A 19125-nucleotide genomic window follows, 5' to 3' on the forward strand; every position below is an offset into this window, starting at 1 on the left:
TCAGTGGGCAAACATACAAAATCAGCTCGGGATCAAATACTTTTCCCCCCCACTGTATGTATAAATACACTAAACACAAATATAAAAGCAACATGTAAAGTTTTGGTCGACATGTTTCATGAGCTGAAATAAAAGATCCCAGACATTTTCCACACGCACAAGAAGCTTATTTCTCTCACATTTTGTGCACAAATTTGTTTACATCCCTGTAGGTGACCATTTCTCCTTTGCCAAGATAATACATCCACCTGACAGGTGTGGCATATCAAGAAGCTGACCATTACACATGTGCACCTTGTGCTGGGGACAATAAAAAGCCACACATTGTTTTCTGCATATCCTCTCAAGCTCTGTCAGGTTGGATGGGAAGTGTCACTGAACAGCAATTTTCAGTTCTCTCCAGAGATGTTTGATCGGGTTCAAGACCGGGCTCTGGCTGGGCCACTCAAGGACATTCAGAGACTTGTTCCGAAGCCTCTGCATTGTCTTGTCTGTGTGCTTAGGGTTGTTGTCCTGTTGGAAGGAGAACCTTCACCCCAGTCTGAGGTCCTGAGCACTCTGGAGCAGGTTTTCATCAACGATCTCTCTGTACTTTGGTCTGTTCATTTTCCCTCGATGCTGACTATTCTCCCAGTCCCTGCCACTGAAAAACATCCCCACAGCATGATGCTGCCACCACCATGCTTCACTGTAGGGACGGTGCCAGGTTTCCTCCAGAATCTTGTTTCTCATCGTTTGAGAGTCCTTTAGGTGCCTTTCGGCAAACTTCAAGCGGGCTGTCACGTGCCTTTTACTGAGGAGTGGCTTCCATCTGGCCACTCAACCATAAAGGCCTGATTGGTGGATTGCTGCAGAGATGGTTGTCCTTCTGGAAGGTTCTCCCATCTCCACAGAAGTATTCTGGAGCTCTGTCAGAATGACCATCGGGCTCTTGGTCACCTCCCTTTCCCAGATCAGTGCCTCGACACAGTCCTGTCTCGGAGCGCTACGGACAATTCCTTTGACCTCGTGGCTTGGTTTTTGCTCTGACATGCGCTGTCAATAGGGCTGTGGAGGTCAAGAAATTTTGTGAGCCGGTGATTGTCAAGCAAATAACTGTCGGTCTCACGGTAATTGACCATTAATTACCAAACACATTTAGCATCTCCTGGCTTCCACACATAGCCTACAAGCCACTGATGCAGACCTTTGGAACATCTACATTTGAAAAGTCTAAAAAAATCCATGTAATACAGCTTACACCTTCACAATAAATCCATTACTTATTTTAGACAGGTATAAATAAGCATGATATGAAGAAAATGTAGTCTATAACAGAATAGCACACTCTGAGTTGTCCTTATGTTAGGTCCTGATCTGGCTATGCCAAATGACTGTGGGCTATTCTAGTTAATTTAGCAGACAAGATTTGCTTAGAATTCCGTGGCATTATTTGATATTATTTTATAGTTTGAAGAATACAGTTGAACAAAGCTGAATAAAATATAAGCATTTTCTCCAAATGTTTTGAGAGCCCATGCGGGCGGCTATTCTGTGTTGAGGGGTTAACAAAGAAATAGGTACTCCTATATGCTTCATTTGGAGTTATTAATGTAACTTTAGGTTTTCTACAAAACGTTGGGCTATATGTTTTGACTTAATATACTGTAAGGCTGTATGATGCAACTCTAAAGATGATTTGAAAAAAGTTGCTTGAAAGGCATGAGCTCTGCTTTGTTTTTTTGCGCAGGTTGTACACACTTCATTTGTCTCTCATTCACAATTTGACAATCACTTGATAATGACTCAAATTTCACAGCAGCATCCCCTTTGTGGCTGTAATGCACCCTAAAAAAATTGATTCCTTTTGCGGCCAGTGGCTACGTTGTGCCTTTCTCCCTGAGTGCTGCGTACTCCTAAGCACCTCTCACTCACATGGCTCTCCATCACGTGATCGGGTCTTTCTTACAGGCTACAAGTGAAGAAAGACACATCAGGGACACAACTGCGTGTGTCCTTATCCAATTCCGAGGTGCATATTCATTGTAAAGATATTGGAAGAACTGTCCACTTTTACTTTCCGTCAGCAAACAAGATGAGTAGACCTAACGAATAGCAAAAGCACTAGCCTATGTCAATCTACTATCCCACATAGTAGAAAAGTCAACCTATTCTATTCTGTGTAAGAAATAAATATTACAAATAGTCTGGGACAGTTGTGGGATGCAATAGATCTTAAATTAATACAACCACTAGCATAAAAAAAATGTGGCTAACGCAACAGAACAGAACGTTTAGCTTAAAATGTTGATAACTATCAGGCTATTTCTTCACATTATAAGAGCAAGAATGCGCACATGGCGTATGCTATAAGCTCAAATGTTCCATTAGTGGGAAAACACTATTATCAAAAGTGACCGCAAACGTGATTATGCATGTGTTGCTTTTATTATAAAGGTGCATTTTTATGGTAAAAAACAAAACTTCCCCAAACTTGAACCTCACACGATGCTTATGTATGCCAGTTGGGCTCTAAACCCCTTGTAAAGCGGATTAATATGCTTAATTTTAAGAAGTTATTTGGCCACTTCTGATACAAACCTTAACAAAACATATATGCCTATGGGCTAGGCTACATGAGGTGTGCGACTATGATTAGAAAAAGTTGGGGGGGAGGCAGCTCCGTGTGCTGGGCATCATTCACAAGTGATAATATTTAATTCACAAGTGATGGGATCCATCTCTTTTTCGTAGAGGCCATCACTCTGTTTTCTCCTGCAATTGCATAGCCTATAGAAATGTTGCGCAACATGAGCTCATAGGCTCTCATGAAGTGTTTAAGTTTCTCAAATACATTTGCATTGACGTCAGAGTGATTACAGGGACAAGAGAGTGCTGAGTACTAGGCAGTTAGCAAGTTTGGTAGGCTACTAATGACCATCAGCAGCATCAGAGCTTGGAGAAGTCTAATTACAATGACTAAACAGTCACGTGGAATTTGACTGCCTTCATGACTCGTGACCGCCGGTGTGGCGGTAATACGGTCACCGCAACAGCCCTAACTGTCAACTGTGGGACCTTATATAGACAGGTGTGTGCCTTTCCAAATCATGTCAAATCAATTGAATTTACCACAGGTGGACCAATTAAGTTGTAGAAACATTCCAAGGATGATCAATGGTAACAGAATGCACCTGAGCTCAATTTCGAGTCTCATAGCAAACGGTCTGAATACTTATGTAAATAAGGTATTTCTGTCTTTTATTTTTAATACATTTGCAAACATTTCTAAAAACCTGTTTTTGCTTTGTCATTATAGGGTATTGTGTGTAGATTGATGAGGAAAAATTGTATTTAATCAACTTTAGAATAAGGCTGTTACGTAACAAAATATGGAAAAAGTCAAAAGGGTCTGAATACTTTCCGAATGCACTGTATATGACAAGAATGAGCACAACGCTCAAACGTCAGATTTTATAATATAAGTCAGGCTTCAATCTGATCGAACTTTGACCGCAATGCACGTTTTAAAGTAACTTTAATTCATATTATTATTAAGTTGTAGGAAGTCTCTTTCACAGACATGTCAAATGAGAGGGTAGCTAAGTCAAATTATTGGTTTCATTCAACTCGTGTTCATAATAAGCCTACCACATTCCAACCATATTTTTATCAAAAAATATTCTCAGCATGTGGTGGAAACATGGAAATGACCTGAATGAAGCTAATATGACAGTATTTCAAGTGCCACAGATGACTGTGGTTATTGACAAATGCCTATAAGTCTCAAGCCGGTTACTCAGAACGATAGTAATTGAAAGCACCTTCAAGCGCAGTTGCTTTAACTTCCAGTCCATTGTCTGCATGACTTGACTGACAGCACTGAGCACATCATGACTACTTCTAGTTTACTGCTCCTGACTATAGGTCCAGGCTGGTGTCAGGATTCCTTTTCATTTTCTCACTGCTGCTGTCCCATCTTGTCCCCCATGGGCCTCAGATCTGAGGCATTTTCCTAATGCCACTTCCTACTGATACTAGCTTTTCTGCTAAAAGAGCTTGGGCCGTATCAAGCATCTCAAAGTAGGAGTGCTGATTTAGGATCGGTTTTGTCTTTTAGATCACAAAGAATAGGATTACATGGACAAGGGGGACCTGATCTTAGATCAGCACTCTTACTCTGAGACTCTTGATACATACGGCCCTGTGTCTCCTTTATTTGGTGCCCTGGTGCTCAGGAGCAGGAGGCAGAGAAGAGGTGCATGAAGTGTGAACTCAGTCAGGTCTGGGAAGAGGAGGCACATAGACAGCTCTATGAACAGTATACCTGGGTTGTATTCATTAGGGCACACTGTACCAAAACGTTGTGCAACAGAAACCGAAATAAAAATAGTGTTTCTTATTGGACAACTTCAGATGGCACCTCCCTGTTTCTGACAATTTTCTTACGTTTAGTAAATACGACCCAATTCTGTCCATCTCATGGAACAAAGCCTTCAAGCCTTCGAAGATGAAGTAAATCTCTGCTTGTGTAATTTTTGAGGGCTTCAACACCTTTTTATCAAGAATAAGTCCACTACTGGAAGTTTTTCCTGCATGGGTAGGCCTTTTGTGGATTCCTATCTTTGTTGTTGAGCATCCTCCTCCTACTGTCATTTGTTGGCTGAATCAATCAATCAATCAATACAATTTATTTATAAAGCCCTTTTTATATCAGCCGATGTCACAAAGTGCTATACAGAAACCTAGCCTAAAACCCCAAACAGCAAGCAAAGCAGATGTAGAAGCACGGTGGCTAGGAAAAACTCCCTAGAAAGGCAGGAACCTAGGAAGAAACCTAGAGAAGAACCAGGCTCTGAGGGGTGGCCAGTCCTCTTCTGGCTATGCCGGGTGAAGATTATAACAGTACATGGCCAAGATGTTCAAATGCTGAGGTTCTGAGGTCTACCTTAACTTGCTTAATGAGCATTTGAGCAGATTTGTATGGTGTGAGTGGGGTGATGTGTGCGTGCGTGCGTGCGTGTGCATGTGTTTGTGTAAAAGGTTTTATGGTATCACTTTATTTGGATAGTCCACAGTAGATGTTTTATAGATAGTTTGCAGATGTTTATCTAACTGTACTATTCTGAAGAGTCTTGCATATTGTCAAGGCTTCTGATAAACTTCCCTTGTCTACATTCAGAGTGAAGGGGAGGGTTATGATGGTTGAGCGTAACTCAAACCTTTTACATCAGCAATCAAATTGCTGTTCTTTATAATAAAGCACGCTTGGCTAATTGAGCATGTACACAAAATAATCTGAGTCACAACAGTTTAAAATATCATGATGGGCGAAGACTATAAAAGTGCTTGAAAAAGTCCTTGAAAATCCTTGAATTTCACTTGCCAATGTCTGTATGAACCCTGTATATGCTACTTGCTCAGCCCGCAAATGAAAGATAAAATCATCTGCTTTTGTCAGTATTTTTTTAATTCAGGCCAATAGCTTTCAGTTGACACTGGCCCGGACTGCTGGCAAATTTACCTGAAGGTCGAACCCTGTGTGTGCAGTGTGTGTAGCCATTAGCAATGTTAATGATAGCCTAAACATCTGCGGGTAGATGGAAAGGCAAATAAAAGGTAACTACAAAGTAGCCTATGCCTACCTGACAGAATCATGATTATTTGCATCAATCCAGTGGTCATTGGTTTTGAAAACTCCCATCACAACTGCACGACACTGCTAGCCAAACAGAACTTACGTTGGTGCTTACCTGAGTTAAAGGCCAACTACAGAACAAAATCTACATTTCTCTGATTTTTCTCAGACCCAAAAACTTTACCCCAGATGTGGTTTAAGCATTGTTGTGGACTTAGAACATCGACTGTTGCTTATTTAAAATATGGCTAGTCATTATTAGCCTTGTTCTGTATGGAATGCGGATATATTATGGGACACAGGCCAGGTCATTATAAATGATAAATGATCAATTATGCGACCAAATCATGTGCTGGTGCCACTAACTGAAAAAGTTAGTGTAGAGCCCTGCATTACCGTGTCAAAAATCGGTATGTTCACAACAATGGCTAGCATTACATATACATTCCAACTGGAATATAGGACCCTGCAGTGTTTTCCTTAACGGTCTTTAAGCGGGGTGCAACCCCCCCCCCCAAAGTAACATCCTGTCCTGGCAACAACACCTCAGACTAATATTTGTTTTTCAAACCTTTCATACAACCCATAGTACTTTAAATCAGCCCTTGAAATAATACAAACTTAGTGGTACAGTGCATTGCCCCAACAAGGATGGAGGGTAAAATTGCCTTGAACGTTCTACAATTAATTCTCTCTCTCTCTCTCTCCCTCTCTCTCTCTCCTCCTCTCTCTCTCTCTCTCCTCTCTCTCTCTCTCTCTCCTCTCTCTCTCTCCTCTCTCCCCTCCTCTCTCTCTCCCTCTCTCTCTCTCTCTCTCTCTCTCTCTCTCTCTCTCTCTCTCTCTCTCTCTCTCTCTCTCTCTCTCCTCTCTCTCTCTCTCTCTCTCTCTCTCTCTCTCCTCTCTCTCTCTCTCTCTCTCTCTCTCTCTCTCTCTCTCTCTCTCTCTCTCTCTCTCTCGATGAATACAGTGTCAGTCTCTGCAGCTGCAAAGGCCACTGTGTAAAAAGCTTAGTAATCCTTTGGCAAAGACTGTGAGCCACGACGCTCACACAGTGATGATACACTGAGGACGGACAATGTGTACTTTGGGTCACCAGACACTGCTTTTTGCTCTCTTGAATGACACAGAACTGTATTTATGGTATAGTCCATTAGCAGTGCCCTGTGAATGGGTGCAGGCTACATGTGTAGGCACATTCAAGTATAAGACATGGTTATCATAGCCACTGCTTCAATGCTTCAATCATTATTGTACAGTGCCTTCAGAAGGTATTCAAACCCCTTGACTTTTTACACATTTTGTTGAGTTACAACCTGAATTTAAAATTGATAAAATTGAGATGTTTTGTCACTGGCCTACACACAATACCCCATAATGTCAAAGTGGAATTATATATTTTTTAAATGTTTACAAATTATATAAAGAGAAGTTGGGACGGTTTCCAATGCCTCGCAAAGGGCACCTATTGGTATATGACAACAACAAAAAGGCAGACATTGAATATCCCTTTGAGCACGGCGAAGTTATTAATTACACTTTGGATGGTGTATCAATACACCCAGTCACTACAAAGATACAGGCGTCCTTCCTAACTCAGTTGCCGGAAAGGAAGGAAACCGCTCAGGGATTTCACCATGAAGGAAATGGTGAGTTTAAAACAGTTAAAGAGTTGAATGGCTGTGATAGGAGAAAACTGAGGATGGGTCAACAACATTGTAGTTACTCCAAAATAATAACCTAATTGACAGAGTGAAAATAAGGAAACCTGTACAATATTAAAATATTCAATCTTGTTGCAACAAGGCACTAAAGTAATAGGCAAAAAATAAGTCAAAGAAATTAACTTTTTGTCCTGAATACCAATTGTTACGTATGGGGCAAATCCAATACAACATATTTCTGAGCACCACTCTCCATATTTTCAAGCATAGTGGTGGCTGTATCATGTTATAGGTATGCTTGTAATCGTTAAGGCCTGGGGAGTTTTCAGGATAAAAAAGAAATGGAATGGAGCTAAGCACAGGCAAAATCCTAGAGGAAAACCTGGTTCAGTCTGCTTTCCACCAGACCTGGGAGATGAATTCACCTTTCAGCAGGACAGTAACCTAAAACACAAGGGCCAAATCTACACTGGAGTTGCTTATCAATGTTCCTGAGTGGCCGAGTTACAGTTTTGATGTAAATCTACTTAAAAATCTATGGCAAGACCTGAAAATGGTTATCTAGCAATGATCAACAACCAATTTGACAGAGCTTGAGGAATTGTGAAAAAATTGGGGCAAATGTTGCACAATCCAGGTGTGAAAAGCTCTTAGACTTACCCAGAAAGACTCACAACTGTAATCACTGCCAAAGGCGCTTCTACAAAGTATTGAATCAGCGGCGTGAACACTTATGTAAATGAGATTTCTGTAATTCATTTTCAATAAATTTGCAAACATTTCAAATAACATGTTTTCACTTTGTCATTATGGGGTATTGTGTGTAGATGGATGGGAAAAATAATCACTTTAACCCATTTTGAATTCAGGCTGTAACACAACTAAATGTGGAATAAGTCAAGGAGTATGAATACTTTCTGAAGGCACTGTAGCTTTCTTTTTGTTTTACCTTTATTTAACTCGGCAAGTCAGTTAAGAACAAATTCTTATTTACAATGACGACCTAGGAACAGTGGGTTAACTGCCTTGTTCAGGGGCAGAACGACAGATTTATACCTTGTCAGCGCGGTGACTTGATCTAGCAACCTTTCAGTTACTGGCCCAACGCTCTAACCACTAGGCTACCTGTTAACTTGTTAACTTGTGTGTGTGTGTGTGTGTGGGTGGGTGCGTGCGTGTGTGTGTGTGTGTGCGTGTGTTAGAAAGGGAGAGGGAACAGTAAAAGGTCAAGTACCTGCTCAATTTAGCCATAAACATACTGTCTTCTTAAACAGATACAGCCTGGCACCAATACTTAATAGCTGTCCAATAAAATACTTTATTAAACTGTTAAAAAAAATATTATAACAAAATGCCATTAAGCCTGCAGACTATGCCTAAAAGCACTTGAGAATAAAAATGCTTGGTTGGTAAATAACATGCTTCTAGGCAGGGAGGGCCTGTTTATTTATGAAGGGAAAGATCACCCATATAAGTGAAAACAGCTGAGAGGTAGGCTGAGAGGTCGGTTAACTTAAAGGGAATAGCCTATGATTGCTCTAGGTGCTCTGTGCACACCTGCGTGGTCCACACCATAGGGAATTGATGTTCTTCAATATGTAGGGCAGCACTGACGTCGAAGTCTTTGATCCTATACATCACGTGGAACGCTGGGTCATTGATCATAGGACTGTTTGATCAGCTCAACCTCAGCATGGGATCCAATTGATGCTGCCAAGCGCAGTGGCCAAGTCGGGATAGGCAATGGTCCATTGAATGAAGGTCCAATATAAGCTACCACCGAAACCGAGGCTTATGAAGAACGAAATTGCTCAAATAATCATTATAAATGTGTCTGCTCAATGTCAGTGTCTGTGCGCTCAATGTAACATTGAATCCTAATATAACCTAGCGACGCAAAAATGCGTCTAGACATTTCGCCTAAAATGATGGACCACACAATGAGCTTTCTTCACTGTAGCCTATGTCATCTTTGCGTCCAATCTTATTGGGCCTATATATAAATGTATTCAAATTGATGCAATGTCTGAAATATTATGGGTTTGTGTACAATAGGCTTTGCATTATAGGCTCAAGTTAATTTATAATCTTCACATTTACTGCAAAACCACATAGCATTTCACGAACAAACAGCTTATTTTGGGAGAGCATCCATTCATTTAAATAGAACTGGAGGAAAATGGCAAACGCGTCATGATATTTTCCTACCAATTGTCTGCGAATCTGTTTTATTGTATTTTCTGTCAAATGGAAGCATGGAGTGCTTATTATTCTGATATGGTCCTCAAATCCCATTTAGCAATTTGGGATGGCTTTAGGAGACTACTGTAGCCTATCGCCAAAACGATGATAATAAAACGCCAATACCATAGCCTATAACGTTTGAATATCCAGACAAAAAAAAAACATGTCTCTTACCTGTGCTGTGCACTAGATCGATGCCGGACTCTGTGAGTAGGTTTGGGTCACTTTGAGATCTGCCTCTATGCAGAAGACAGACATCTATTCCATTTCCATCGGATGTAGCCATTGGGGATAGAGCACATGAATACTGAATAAAATATTCAAAACCCTACCAGAGGCAGGCAAGGTCAGAAGTAAGCAGCAGTAGTGCAGATATAATTCGTTCTGACAACAGCCGCTTTGAGCATCTAATGGGGAGCCATGGGTGCTGAGCAGAAATTCCTAGTATGCTGGAGCCACTGAAGTATAATAAGAACGGTTGAAGCGCGCGTGTGTGTCTGTGCGCGCTCGTGTGGACGTGGGAGGGGTGATATGGATGTGCCGGTTTAAATGTCACTACTGCCTGATTGTTCCTCGCAACATTGTAGCCGGCGACACAAATTTAGGCCAGGCTGTCTACTTACACAATCTGAATTTATTAATGTAGCCTACTGATTTATGATGCTGGTTTGGTGTATATGGATGGTGATGAGGTTGTATAGAGCAGAACATTAACACGTGGTTAAATTGGTTCATTGAATAAATCTCAGGACTAACGTTATTAGTTTTGAATTGTTTTTTAAAATACTGCAATGTATCCCAATATTTCAATGTAATGCAATTATGAATGGCATTGAAGGGATTCAGAGACAACAGCTGCATAGGCCTAGTGGTATTGGCTGAAGGGAGATCAGTAGGCCTATTGATTTAGTAGAGAGCGTAATAGACAGAAATGAACAGAAATGTCTAATATTGGCTTTAATACCATGAGAAACGACAATGTAGCCTAAGCCTCCTGCTCAACGACTGTATAGGCTATGAAAAACACATACATTATTATATTATATTCCAAATGTAAATATGTTAGGTTCAATTGATTAAACAATTAATAATACTTGAATATTTATGGTAACAAGCAAAGCCATTTTAGACCTTATGCGCATATTTTGCGCCTTGATGAGTGTCCATTGGAAGTCCTTTCATCCTATTGGTCAACCCTGCTATGACGCGACGATGAGGAAGTAGTTGCCGTTGCAAAGATTTTGGATATACTGACAAGATACGTGTCTCCGCCCTAACAAATTGGAGTCGTTGTGAACAAAGTGGCACGGGGGGGCTGTCTAGCTCCCGCCTATCCTTTCTTTGGATTGGTGGATACATCTAATTTTTGTAAACATTTTTGAATAGTCGATGAAGTTTGACGTCAACCGCCTGTATTCAGCGAATGGCGAGAGAGAGACACTACGCCGCTAGCCTCATGCATAAATATGCATAGCCATCTCGAGACAACTCCTATATAAAGTGTTTTTTTTTTTCTTGCCGGGATGTCACGTGTCCTACTTATATCAGTACACTCTTAACAACTTAAGCATTACGAAACTTCTATTCAGTCAAATAAACCTCACGCAGCAAATAAGTCATTCGTTTTTTGTTGTTGACCAAATTCGAAACTCTTGACCTCCATATCAAATCACTTTGATTGGTGTACGAAAATACGCCACCTGTTGGAGGGCGACAGATTTTCTGGCTAGTTGGGCCACTCTCTCTGCCTGTCTGGTATTGGAACATACTGTACTGTCTTCCGTATTAGCGTTACAGCAGCAACATTCGCGTTCCGGAAGCAACATTAAGACTTCTGGTTTTCTGATTTTGCTTCAAAATAAAAGACTGTGGTAAAACGCTATGCGTATGATACGAAATCAATAATAGTGCATAATGTTAAAATAATGATACAAAATTAAAACTACATATGGGGAAAATCTAAATGTACATATTGGCTTACTGAGAAAAATGATTCTATTGGCCGATGTAAAAGCGGGGTTGGGAATACTCCGTAGAGTAGGGCCTGGAGAATGTATGTATGGTGTCATTTCATGGGGCACGGAATAATACGGAGTGTTGCTGGTCTTTTACTCCGCCCATTACATTGGCCACAATTCAAACCACTGTATTACATATTGGTTTATAGAGAGACAGCTATGTATAGGATTACTCAGTGGGGTCTGTAGAACCTATATACAGTGAGCTCCAGAAGTATTGCGGCAGTGGCACATGTTGTGTTGTTTTGGCTCAGTATTCCAGCACGTTGGATTTGAAATGATACAATCACTATGAGGTTAATATGCAGACTGTCAGCTTTAATTTGAGGGTATTTTTATCCATATTGGGTGAACCATTTAGAAATTACAGCACTTTTTGTACATAGTCCCACCATTTTAGGGGACCAAAAGGTTTGGGACAAATTCATGTATATGTGTATTAAAGTAGTTAAAGGTTTAGTATTTAGTCCCATATTGGCCCCATATTCCTAGCACGCAATGATTACATCAAGCTTGTTACTCTACAAACTTGTTGGATGCATTTGCTATTTGTTTTGGTTGTTTCAGATTATTTGTGCCCAATATAAATAAATAGTAAATAATATATTGTGTCATTTTGAAGTTACCTTAATTGTAAATAAGAATATAATATGTTTCTAAACACGTCTACATTAATGTGGATGCTACCATGATTACGGATTGTCCTGAATGAATCGTTAATAATGATGAGTGAGAAAGTTACAGACGCACAAATATCATACCCCCACAAAAAACTCAATACGGTCTGTAGAAACCACCTCCAAATTACCCGGTGCTATCCACGTAGTCTGCTTATATACACACTAAACTCAAAATCAAACACATAAGGCAAACTTTTTAGTCTAAACGAAAATCGTATTTATTTAAAATGTAAATGTAATGAATATCAACCAAGCTATAGGTACACAGTCACTACAGTCACCAATTTTCTGAAATGTGTCAGTTGAAATTTATGGTCTAACACACTTTATGATACATTCATTCATTTCAATCCCTCATCCATTAAATTAGTGATGTACCATTTTGTTTCATATGGAAAATCTATATCAATATCAGTTGCATTTTTTAATTAGATTTTGATATCATATCAGTTCGGAGAAAATACATTGCAACTGTGTGAATGTTCACTTTTCTGTGAAGTCCAGACACCTGGGCCAGGTGTGTTCTGGTGGTATAAACCTATCCAACTAGTGTTAATATGATGGAAAGCCCATCCACAATTGATGGCCCATCATCAGGCAATTAGGAAGGCTAAACAGCCTGTTTTTGTTTTAGCACTTTTAAGTATGCTAAGCAGCCTGTGAGAAGGTCTGTGAGAGGGTTTTGTGCATACAGGAATAGTCATGTATGCTTTTTTACAGAATAGTGTAGGTTAACAGTAAGAATAAACCAATATCACAATATGCCTTGCTCATAACAATATAAAACGATACCAATATCATATAAAATTATCGATTTTGGTGCTCACCACTACATGAAATAAATAACAAATGTATATTTAAACATAACTTAATTATTAAGCATATAGCTTAATTTCATCAGTCAAGTTTAAAACCTTAACTTCTATCAATGAAGTCATTTACTCTCCAATAACTCAAGTAAAATATAGTATTGCATGCCATTGTGAAAGGTTTTATTCACATTGCCCGCTCACAAGACTGCTTTAGAGAACAAGCACACATAAACACCACAACCGCTACTGTTTTTTAAAAAGCAGAGGCTGCAGATTAACTTTTCTGGACCACATTTTTCTCAGAGGTGCAAATAGGCCTACCAATGTTTTTTTTTTTTTTAAATACTTACCAATTCTTTCTGAATGGACCCTGTCCCATTTGTCACAAGTCAAGGGAAACACTATTATTTTAGGTGGTAAGCATAAATCCTCAACTGATAAAACACATTTCAGTGTATCCTTGCTTATTCGATTTCAACCTTTCCAGTTACATAGTGCTCATCTGATTCAGTTGTTATAGAGCTTACAATTTCCTCATCTGATAGACCCCTACCACAGCTTTCTGTCTCTAAGTGGAAGTGTTCATTCCCAATATGAACTATTGGCTACATCAATATGAAGTTGAGAAACAGGTTCTTTATCCTTTATCCTAAGTTGGGAGTCTGATGGTCTTCTCTGAGCAGTTGACATCCCCTCATTTAAACTCTCTACAAGCAATAAGTGTTGTACCTGAGCCTCATTTACCTTTTCGGTTTGTAACATTTTGTTTCATTTCACCTTGGTGTCACTAGCAATAGAATGTATAAATGTGTCACAGTCCTCTTTAAGGCTAAATCCATTTTTCCTCTCCGCTCTCTGTTTGATTGGTGTTTTTGTATCAATTAGTTTGTCTTTGATTGTGTTGCACTGAGTTAGCTTGTGCTGTCACCCTCATCTCCTATTTCATTACATATGGGTGACGGGCTCAAAGAGATGGTCAACTCAACCTGTTCCTCAATCTGATTAACAAGACTGAATGTAACCTCTATTCTTGTCCCACATACTCCTAAGATTTTTGACACTACGTTGAGTGACAATTTGTTTTGGCAACTTCCTCCTAAAATTGGAAATCACATTTTTCATTATGCTGCATAACGGAATGTATTGCCATTGAAATAGCATGATAATCCAAACATTTATTTAATTTTTCCCACATTTTTTGTGATTCTTAACTTTCTGATCCTCTGCAGCATCCCTGCACTCCCATTCAATTTGTTTCAGATTTGGTGGTTCAACAGCATTATTTTCATTTATCATCTGTTGTGTCAAATTATTCATTTATCAGTAGGGTCAACTCCACAGTTAACTCTATCACCAGACAACAGCGTCACCATCAGTACAGTCAACTCCTACTATAGCACTAGGTCCACTCTCTACCAGTCCCTCCACAGATACAGTGGCTTGCAAAAGTATTCACCCCCCTTGGCATTTTTCCTATTTTGTTGCCTTACAATCTGGAATTAAACTAGATTTTTGGGGGGGTTGTATCATGTGATTTACACAACATACCTACCATTTTGAAAATGCAAAATATTTTTTATTGTGAAACAAACAAGAAATAAGACAAAAAAACTGAAAACTTGAGCGTGCATAATTATTCACCCCCCCCCCCCCCCCAAAGTCAATACTTTGTAGAGTCACCTTTTGCAGCAATGACAGCTGCACGTCTCTTGGGGTATGTCTCTATCAGCTTGGCATATCTAGCCACTGGGATTTTTGCCCATTCTTCAAGGCAAAACTGCTCCAGCTCCTTCAAGTTGGATGGGTTCAGCTGGTGTACAGCAATTTTAAGTCATACCACAGATTCTCAATTGGATTAAGGTCTGGGCTTTGACTGGGCCATTCCAAGACATTTAAATGTTTCCCCTTAAACCACTTGAGTGTTGCTTTAGCAGTATGCTTAGGGTCATTGTCCTGCTGGAAGGTGAATTGCCGTCCCAGTCTCAAATCTCTGGAAGACTGAAACAGGTTTCCCTCAAGAATTTCCCTGTATTTAGCGCCATCCATCATTGCTTCAATTCTGACCAGTTTCCCAGTCCCTGACGATTAAAAACATCCCCACAGCATGATGCTGCCACCACCATGCTTCACTGTGGGGATGGTGTTCTTGGGGTGATGAGAGGTGTTGGGTTTGTGCCAGACATAGCATTTTCCTTGATGGCCAAAGCACCTTCTTCCATATGTTTGGGGAGTCTTCCACATGCCTTTTGACGAACACCAAACGTGTTTGCTTATTTTTTTCTTTAAGCAATGACTTCTTTCTGGCCACTCTTCTGTAAAGCCCAGCTCTGTGGAGTGTACGGCTTAAAGTGGTCCTATGGACAGATACTCCAATCTCCTTTGCAGCTCCTTTAGGGTTATCTTTGGTCTCTTTGTTGCGCCTCTGATTAATGCCCTCCTTGCCTGGTCAGTGAGTTTTGGTGGGCGGCCCTCTTGGCAGGTTTGTTGTGGTGCCATGTTCTTTCTATTTTTTAATAATGGATTTAATGGTGCTCCGTGGGATGTTCAAAGTTTCTGATATTTTTTAATAACTCAACCCTGATCTGTACTTCTCCACAACTTTATCCCTGACCTGTTTGGATAGCTCCTTGGTCTTCATGGTGCCGCTTGCTTGGTGGTGCCCCTTGCTTAGTGGTAATGCAGACTCTGGGGACTTTCAGAACAGGTGTATGTATACTGAGATCATGTGACAGATCATGTGACACTTAGATTGCACAAAGGTGGACTTTATTTAACTAATTATGTGACTTCTGAAGGTAATTGGTTGCACTAAATCTTATTTAAGGGCTTCATAGCAAAGGGGGTGAATACATATGCATGCACCACTTTTCAGTTTTTTATTTTTTAGAGTTTTCTTTAACAAGTAATTTTTGTTCATTTGACTTCACCAATTTGGACTATTTTGTGTATGTCCATTATATGAAATCCAAATAAAACTGTATTTTAATTACAGGTTGTAACGTAACAAAATATGAAAAAGGGGGAGCAGGGCAGGTCAGGGTTTAGGATTGGGAAATCCATCCAGAGTGTAATGAAGTATAGCCAGTTTTATTTACATCATTCCAGCAGCGCAAAACTTGGGAAGGAAGTACATTTTCTTAGAAATATACCTTTTCCCTGTGCTTCTCCGAGCATGCACTTCATATAGCCTAGGCCTATTGCCTAGTATAGGCTATGGATCATTTGATTGAGACCACACTAAATATAGGGTCCCTTGCTACTGCAGAGAATCAGGGATGAGGGGCAGCACATACATCGGCATACATACATTTTTACTTTGGCACCTAGATTAGTTCTCTCTCTGTAAGCCAATATGGAATTTATAGGCCTATTTGTATTGTATTGGGACCAATGGAGTGGGTGGAATAGAAAGTGTTGCTGGGCACGTACTGTAGACCTCAGACCACCATGGAATAACGCCATACAGTGCATTCAAAAAGTATTCAGACCCCTTCCCTTTTTCCACATTTTGTTACGTTACAGCCTTAATTTAAAATGTATTAAATATGTTTTCCCCCTCACCAGTCTACACACAATACCCTATAATGACAAAGCAAAAACAGGTTTAGAAATTTTAGCAAATTTACTAAAAATAAAACAGAAATACCTTATTTACATAAGTATTCAGACGCTTTGCTGTGAGACTCAAAATTGAGCTCAGGTTCATCCTGTTTCCATTGATCATCCTTGAAATGTTTCTACAACTTGATTGGAGTCCACCTGTGGTGAATTCATTTGTTTGGACATGTGGAAAGGCACACACCTGTCTATATAAGGTCCCACAGTTGACAGTGCATGTCAGAGCAAAAGCCAAGCCTTGAGGTCGAAGGAATTGTCCGTAGTGCTCCGAGACAGGATTGTGTTGAGGCACATATCTGGAGAAGGGAACCAAAACATTTCTGCAGCATTGAAGGAGCCAAGAACACAGTGGCCTCCATCATTCTTAAATGTAATAAGTTTGGAACCACCAAGGCTCTTCCTAGAGCTGGCTGCTCAGCCAAAATGCAGGGTGGGACTAATAAAAAGATAACTATTGTAAAATATACTGTGTCAATAAAATATATACAGTGGGGCAAAAAAGTATTTAGTCAGCCACAAATTGTGCAAGTTCTCCCACTTAAAAAGATGAGAGAGGCCTGTAATGTTCATCATAGGTACACTTCAACGATGACAGACAAAACGAGAATTTTTTTTCTCCAGAAAATCACATTGTAGGAATTTTTATGAATTTATTTGCAAATTATGGTGGAAAATAAGTATTTGGAAATAACAAAAGTTTATCTCAATACTTTGTTATATACCCTTTGTTGGCAATGACACAGGTCAAACGTTTTCTGTAAGTCTTCACAAGGTTTTCACACACTGTTGCTGGTATTTTGGCCCATTCCTCCATGCAGATCTCCTCTAGAGCAGTGATGTTTTGGGGCTGTCGCTGGGCAACACGGACTTTCAACTCCCTCCAAAGATTTTCTATGGGGTTGAGATCTGGAGACTGGCTAGGCCACTCCAGGACCTTGAAATGCTTCTTACGAAGCCACTCCTTCGTTGCCCGGGCGGTGTGTTTGGGATCATTGTCATGCTGAAAGACCCAGCCACATTTCATCTTCAATGCCCTTGCTGATGGAAGGTGGTTTTCACTCAAAATCTCCCGATACATGGCCCCATTCATTCTTTCCTTTACACGGATAAGTCATCCTGGTCCCTTTGCAGAAAAACAACCCCAAAGCATGATGTTTCCACCCCCATGCTTCACAGTAGGTATGGTGTTCTTTGGATGCAACTCAGCATTCTTTGTCCTCCAAACACGACGAGTTGAGTTTTTACCAAAAAGTTCTGTTTTGGTTTCATCTGACCATATGTCATTCTCCCAATCCTCTTCTGGATCATCCAAATGCTCTCTAGTAAACTTCAGACGGGCCTGGACATGTACTGGCTTAAGCAGGGGGACACGTCTGGCACTGCAGGATTTGAGTCCCTGGCGGCGTAGTGTGTTACTGATGGTAGGCTTTGTTACTTTGGTCCCAGCTCTCTGCAGGTCATTCACTAGGTCCCCCCGTGTGGTTCTGGGATTTTTGCTCACCGTTCTTGTGATCATTTTGACCCCACGGGGTGAGATCTTGCGTGGAGCCCCAGATCGAGGGAGATTATCAGTGGTCTTGTATGTGTTCCATTTCCTAATAATTGCTCCCACAGTTGATTTCTTCAAACCAAGCTGCTTACCTATTGCAGATTCAGTCTTCCCAGCCTGGTGCAGGTCTACAATTTTGTTTCTGGTGTCCTTTGACAGCTCTTTGGTCTTGGCCATAGTGGAGTTTGGAGTGTGACTGTTTGAGGTTGTGGACAGGTGTCTTTTATACTGATAACAAGTTCAAACAGGTGCCATTAATACAGGTAACGAGTGGAGGACAGAGGAGCCTCTTAAAGAAGAAGTTACAGGTCTGTGAGAGCCAGACATCTTGCTTGTTTGTAGGTGACCAAATACTTATTTCCCACCATAATTTGCAAATAATTTCATTAAAAATCCTACAATGTGATTTTCTGGATTTTTTTTTCTCATTTTGTCTGTCATAGTTGACGTATACCTATGATGAAAATTACAGGCCTCTCTCATCTTTTTAAGTGGGAGAACTTGCACAATTGGTGGCTGACTAAATACTTTTTTGCCCCACTGTATAGGTTCAGAACTTGTGAAACAGCAGTTAAAAATATATTGCAAAAATAAATCAAACTGGATGGTCTTCAGAAATAGATGGGAGGGGTTGAGGGTAGCAGAAGGATAGGAGTAAAAACAAACAAAGATCATCTGTTTTACAATAGCTGTGTCCGTAAAATGTATATAGTATGTATAAGCTGGAAGTAGAATCCTTAGTAGTGTTGTTCATTAGTTTACTCTAATTAGGGGAGGGGTGGTAGGATTAGTGGAAAAGTACATGGAATGTCCAATGCTGAAACACCAGCTTAACAAAGAAAAAACATAAACTAAGCCTTTGACCAAAAGGCTGTGGCCAAAAAGGGACAGTAACACAACAAACAGCTACTCCCCCATTCTCCCCC

At 40.3% G+C, this 19125-nt stretch overlaps 1 protein-coding gene across 2 annotated transcripts in view; it reads right to left on the reverse strand.

Moving 5' to 3' along the window:
• LOC106567379 (phosphatase and actin regulator 3) overlaps positions 1–10027 on the reverse strand; it is a 57467-nt gene extending 47440 nt beyond the window's left edge. For both annotated transcript variants that reach the window (XM_014136551.3, XM_014136550.3), the window contains exon 1: positions 9697–10027. In XM_014136551.3, coding sequence (XP_013992026.2) covers positions 9697–9808 — 112 coding nt within the window. In that variant the 5' untranslated portion in view covers positions 9809–10027. The remainder of the gene's footprint in view (positions 1–9696) is intronic.
• Between the last annotated feature and the right edge of the window lie 9098 nt (positions 10028–19125).

This window comes from Salmo salar, chromosome 13 (genome assembly GCF_965601325.2).
Source record: "Salmo salar chromosome 13, fSalSal1, whole genome shotgun sequence".
Classification (NCBI taxonomy): domain Eukaryota; kingdom Metazoa; phylum Chordata; class Actinopteri; order Salmoniformes; family Salmonidae; genus Salmo; species Salmo salar.